The 6,229-nt window shown below is 37.1% G+C and overlaps 1 protein-coding gene across 1 annotated transcript; it reads left to right on the top strand.

Moving 5' to 3' along the window:
* The first annotated feature begins 3,847 nt into the window (after positions 1-3,847).
* LOC111469431 (berberine bridge enzyme-like 26) lies at positions 3,848-5,980 on the top strand. The gene is made up of 2 exons (XM_023114691.1): positions 3,848-4,017; positions 5,133-5,980. Exons 1-2 carry the CDS (start codon positions 3,985-3,987, stop codon positions 5,946-5,948), a joined length of 849 nt encoding a protein of 282 aa, XP_022970459.1. The 5' UTR covers positions 3,848-3,984; the 3' UTR covers positions 5,949-5,980.
* The last annotated feature ends 249 nt before the right edge of the window (positions 5,981-6,229 follow it).

Consider the following 6,229-nt stretch of genomic DNA (forward strand, 5'->3'; position numbering starts at 1 on the left):
GTAAGTTTTGTGATAGAAGGGGACATACAGAAGATCGGTGTCGACAGAAAAATAATTCTACAAGGACAAGACAAGTCAATCAACACAATCATCGTGAATACTGATCATCTGCAAATATGGCCGATGTTTCACAGTTGAATACAGAAGAACAGTCACCTAATTCCATTCCAAATTTTTCTTCTGATCAATTACGACAGATAGCACAAGCCTTATTTGCAATCAATCAAAACCCTTCTGGTAATTCTGACAATCACATCAATGTTGCAGGTTTGTTTCCCATATCTACATTATCTGTTAACTCTGCGAGTTCTAATTCATGGATTCTCGATAGTGGAGCTATGGATCATATAGTATCAAAATCTTCTGTTATGACTGATCCAAAGACTGCCATCATGTCTACAATAAATTTGCCTAATGGAGAGACAGCACGTGTGTCACATACTGGCAATATTTTCCTTAGCCCTAACCTTAAGTTAAACAACGTTTTATGTGTGTCTTCATTCAATTTAAACCTAATGTCGATCAGCAAACTTACCAATAACTTGAAATGTTATGTCACCTTCTATCCTGATTCTTGTGTTATGCAGGACTTGGCTACGGGGAAGATGATTGGCTCGGGTAAACAATTTGGAGGTCTCTATCATATTTCTTCATCTCCAATCAAATCTTCAGCTCATCAAGTATCTCAGTCATCTGATTTGTGGCATTTACGTCTAGGTCATTCTTCTTTTTCTCATTTTAAATTTCTAGCAATCAATTGCATCTTAATAATGCGAGTTATTCTCATAATTGTAGTATCTGCTCGTTAGCAAAACAAACTAAGTTGTCTAAAGTTCAATAACAACCCATTCTGCCTTTGATCTGATACATTGTGATGTTTGGGGACCATATAAAATTCCTACCCATTCTGGTTTGCGTTTTTTCTCACTATTGTTGATGATTTTACTCGATGTACTTGGGTTTTTCTAATGCAACATAAGTCAGAAGTACATCATTTGTTAATGAACTTTGTTAAATTTGTTCAAACTCAATTTCATACTACTATCAAGATAGTTCGATCAGACAATGGGACTGAGTTCCTATCTTTGCAACCATTCTTTACTTCTTGTGGTATTGAATTTCAGCGCACTTGTGTCTATACTCCACAACAAAATGGAGTCGTAGAACGTAAGCATCGCCATATCCTAAATGTAGCTAGGTCTTTTCTTTTTCAGTCACAGGTTCCACTTAATTTTTGGGGAGAGTGCGTTTTAACGGCTGTTTATCTTATAAATAGAACGCCATCACCAGTGTTATCTAACAAGACACCCTTTGAAGCACTCTACAAACGATCACCTACATTTCATCATCTTAAAGTTTTTGGTTGTAAATGTTATGCAACTATAGTACATCCTAAGAAAAAATTTGAACCTCGGGCAATTCCTTGTGTTTTCGTAGGATATCCTTGTGGTCATAAAGGTTACAAATTGTATGACATGCAATCTCACAAATTCTTTATCAGTCGTGATGTTAAATTTTGTGAAGATGATTTTCCTTTTTCATCAGCTTCACAAACTTCGACATTAGCTCCTTCGACTCCTGTTGTTCCACTTCATGATCCATCCTACTTAAGCATCCATCCTCCACCTTCCATTCCTCCTTCACCTCCTATCCCTTCACCTACTACTTCGTCGTCTCCTCCACCTTCTCCAGATTTGCCCACTGATTTCAATCTTATCCCGCCTGATACATCAACACTCCGACGTTCTACTCTCACTAAACAGCCTCCAGCTTGGCATAAGAATTATGAGATGTCTTCTGGAGCCAATCATTTAACCTCTAGCTCAAGTCCCGGCACTGGCACCAGGTATCCCCTTCATCATTACCTTTCATTCTCTCGTTTTTTCCGTACTCAACATGCTTTTCTAGCTCTTATTACATCCCAGACAGAACCTAAAACCTATGACGAGGCAGTTGGCGACCCTTTATGGCAGCAGGCTATGAATGATGAAATTGCAGCTTTGGAACGTAATCATACATGGTCTCTCGTTCCTCTACCACCTGGTCATAAAGCTATTGGTTGTCGCTAGGTGTACAAAATTAAATGCAACTCTGATGGTTTTGTTGAACGTCATAAAGCTCGACTTGTAGCAAAGGGATACACTCAGGTTGAAGGTATTGATTACACAGAAACATTTTCCCCTACAGCGAAACTTACTACACTTCGTTGCTTACTCATTGTTGCTGCTGCTCGAAAATGATTCATCCATCAGTTGGATGTTCAAAATGCCTTTCTCCATGGTAATCTAGACGAGGAAGTTTATATGTCTTTACCACCAGGTCTTCGTCGACAGGGGGAGAATACAGTATGTCGGCTCCATAAATCTCTTTATGGATTAAAACAGGCTTCTCGCAATTGGTTCTCCATATTTTCTACAACTATACAAAATGCAGGCTACACTCAGTCCAAAGCAGACTACTCTTTGTTTACCAAGAGTAAAGGTACTTTTTTCACTGTAGTTCTAATCTATGTTGATATTCTGTTGACAGGCAATGATCTCAAAGAAATGCAATATCTCAAGACTAGTTTACTCCAGAAATTCCTTATCAAAGATTTAGGAAATTTGAAATATTTTCTAGGCATTGAATTTTCTCGGTCTAGAAAATGAATTTTTATGTCTCAAAGGAAGTATGCTCTAGACATCCTTCAAGACACAGGCCTTACACGAGCACGTCTAGAAAAATTTCCTATGGAGCAAAATCTGAAACTTTCTTTAACTGAAGGAGAGAAATTGAACGATCCAAGTAAATACAGACGGTTGATTGGAAGATTAATATATTTGACTGTCACTAGGCCTGACATAGCTTATTCAGTTCGTATGCTTAGCCAATTTATGCATGAACCAAGAAAACCACATTGGGAGGCAGCTCTTCGAGTTCTGAGGTACATCAAAGGCACTCCTGGTCAAGGACTCCTACTGTCATCTGAAAACAATTTAAGATTACAAGCATATTGTGATTCTGACTGGGGTGGTTGTCGAACTTCCAGACGGTCTATTTCTGGGTTCTCTATTTTCCTTGGAAATTCAATTATTTTTTGGAAGTCTAAAAAGCAGACTAATGTGTCCAGATCATCAGCAGAAGCCGAGTATCGAGCTATGGCAAATACTTGTTTAGAGTTAACTTGGTTAAGATACATTCTTCAAGACTTGAATGTTCCACTGTCCGAACCGGCATTATTATATTGTGATAATCAAGCAGCATTACATATAGCAGCCAATCCAGTTTTTCACGAACGTACGAAACACATTGAAATAGATTGTCATATAGTTTGAGAAAAGTTACAAGCTGGAATCATCAAACCGTGTTACATTTCGACCAAAATGCAATTGACAGATGTTTTTACTAAAGCTCTGGGAAGACAGCAATTTGACCTTTTGAAGGACAAGTTGGGTGTGATCGACATACACTCTCCAACTTGAGGGGGAGTATTAAGAGGATATTTTGGAGATATATTAGTTAGAATATATCTGACATATTTAGGGTTAGGGAGTTGTTAGTATAAATTTGATTAATGGTGTATTTTATTTATTTACCAGATTTAGTTAGTTATATATTTTTTTCTATTTTTAGGTTAAGTTAATAATTTGTATGTATTTAAACGTGTTAAACCTAAATGAAGATAATACACTTTTCCATTTCTATTTCTATTTGTATTTTTATTTCTTAACAACATTCGAATCAAATTATTGGTCTTATGATATATCTTATGATATATCTCAGTATAGAGGATGAGAATAAAGATCAGGGAGGCTTGTTGATAGGGATTCAATGGGGGAGGATTTTTTTTGGGCCACTAGAGGGGGCGGCGGTGGAAGCTTTGGGATTGTTGTGGCATGGAAGTTGAAGTTGGTTCCTGTTCCATCCATTGTTACTTCCTTTAAATTTGGGACCAAAACTCCACCAACTTGGTTCATCGATGGCAGTTTGTAGCACCTGAGATTGATGAACGACTCTTCATTGGCGCCATGGTTACAGGTTTTGTTGACTTTCAAAAATATGTTTTTGGTTTTTGGTTTTCAATTTTTTTTTTTTTAAATGCATCCAATCATAAAATCTTATAAAACTAATAAAAATCAAATGATTGTCGTATCTCATAAGTTCTTAAATTCTAAATTTTATTACTTGTTAATAAGTTCTTTAACATATACAACATATTTTCAAAAAAATTAAAACTTACATTTTGTAACCCTAGCTAAACGTGATTTGGATCAAGATTTGAAATCTGTGTCCGGTTGACTTATGAAGAGAAAATAGTAGATAGCCTAAAAAAGAAGTAGAAGGAAATTTGCCGGAAGAAAATGAAAATGGAAAATAAAAGAGAGAGAAATGTTGTGATTTGATTTGGGAAAAAAATGGTTTTGTTTGTCATCGAGATTCACTTGTTTCAATAATTATCTTATTCTAAAATTGGCCAACTATGACATGACACTTATTTGTGAGAGGGTCAAAAGAAAATATTCAATCAACTAAGTAAAAACGTGTAAAAAGGAAACCATAGGCTTTTATGCCCTAGCATTTCTGAGAATCTATGCTACTATAATTATTTTCCTACGTCTATAAGACCATAACTATCTCTATGCTGACTATAACTATTTTTCTCCATTGACATGCTTCCTATGAAATTTACTAGAAGGTCATTCAACATTGAATAGATCCAAGTAAAACACGTTTAAGTTTGAAGTTTATATGATTGAATCATGGAATATGAAGGTTCACCTTCTTGATTCTTTTAATTATTTTTAATTATTCTATTCTGAAGATTACTCTCATTCGAATATGTTTACAGTTCATTATATATTTTTCCTTTACTCTGAGTTGTCACATGCTCATCAACTCTTGCCTAAATTCATTCCAAAAACCACATCTTACTAGAAAAAGTGGTGCTCTGTTACCATTGTAATACCCATGTCGATGATCTGGATTAGAAGGTAGAATTCTACAACATAAAATTCTGAACTTTACTTTAATACATCAAATACTTTTTAAAATTTTTTATCTATGATTTCCTTCCCATATGGAATATTATTCAACAAATTCTTAGACACTTTTGAAAGTCGATATACAAATTATATTTTGTAATCTGGACGCAGCTGCAAATTCAGGCGAAGGCGAAAGGAGGAGGAAGAATAATGGGGGTGTTTTTGTACTCCCTCTTTCTAGGAAGAGCAGAAGAGCTTATTTCCATAATGGAGAACAGTTTTCCAGAGGTTGGATTGAGAATGGAAAATTGTGTAGAATCCAACTGGGTTGAATCAATGGCATATCCAGCAAGTGGGTTCGTGACAGCAAAGGACATGAATTTCTTACTAGACCGAACCCCACTCACCAATGGCAGATACAAAACCAAATCCGATTACGCCACTGAACCCATCTCACAAACCGCCCTCCACGGCATATGGGAAAGGTTCAATGCCAAAGGCATTCAGACAGTGCAGCTCGTACTCATCCCTTATGGTGGCAAAATGAACAAGTTTTCTGAAACCGACACTCCCTCCCCACACCGAGCTAGATATCCCATCAAAATTGCCTATTACGTCACATGGGATACGCCCGAAGGCGACTCGAGACACTTGGAATGGACCCGAGAGCTCTATGATTACATGACTCCGTTCGTGTCGAAATCGCCTCGGGCGGCGTATGTCAATTATAGAGACCTTGACATTGGAAGAAACAACGAGGAGGGGATTCCGAGGAGCTACGAGGAAGCGAGCGTTTGGGGGTTGAAGTATTTTGGGGATAATTTTGAGAGGCTTGTGGAAGTGAAAACTAAGGTGGATCCCTATAATTTATTCCGGCCTGAACAAAGCATACCGCCGGTTGCAGCCCAAGTAAAGATATCTTCAGGCCATGATGTGCCTTGTGATAAAATGGAATATCTTCCAAATTTAATTGGTTTGGCCATGTGATCAAAGATATAATTTTATTGGAGTACCCGACACAAGTGTGATGTTTTTTTTTTATTTATTTCAGAACCTGCCAGGGTGTGTCTTGCAATAAAATAGAGTATCTCCAAATTTTAATTGGTTTGGCCTGCCATCTGATTAACTTTTGAATTTTATTTCAGTACCCGACAACAGAAGTGTGATGCTTTTTATTTCAGTACTCAAGACTGACATGTCTTGTCTGCAGCCACCGTCTCCCTCGGTTCGGATCAGCTTCACTCGACTCCTCATCTCGAAAACAACTT

The sequence above is a fragment of the Cucurbita maxima genome, unplaced genomic scaffold (genome assembly GCF_002738345.1).
Source record: "Cucurbita maxima cultivar Rimu unplaced genomic scaffold, Cmax_1.0 Cma_Scf00040, whole genome shotgun sequence".
NCBI classification, from domain to species: domain Eukaryota; kingdom Viridiplantae; phylum Streptophyta; class Magnoliopsida; order Cucurbitales; family Cucurbitaceae; genus Cucurbita; species Cucurbita maxima.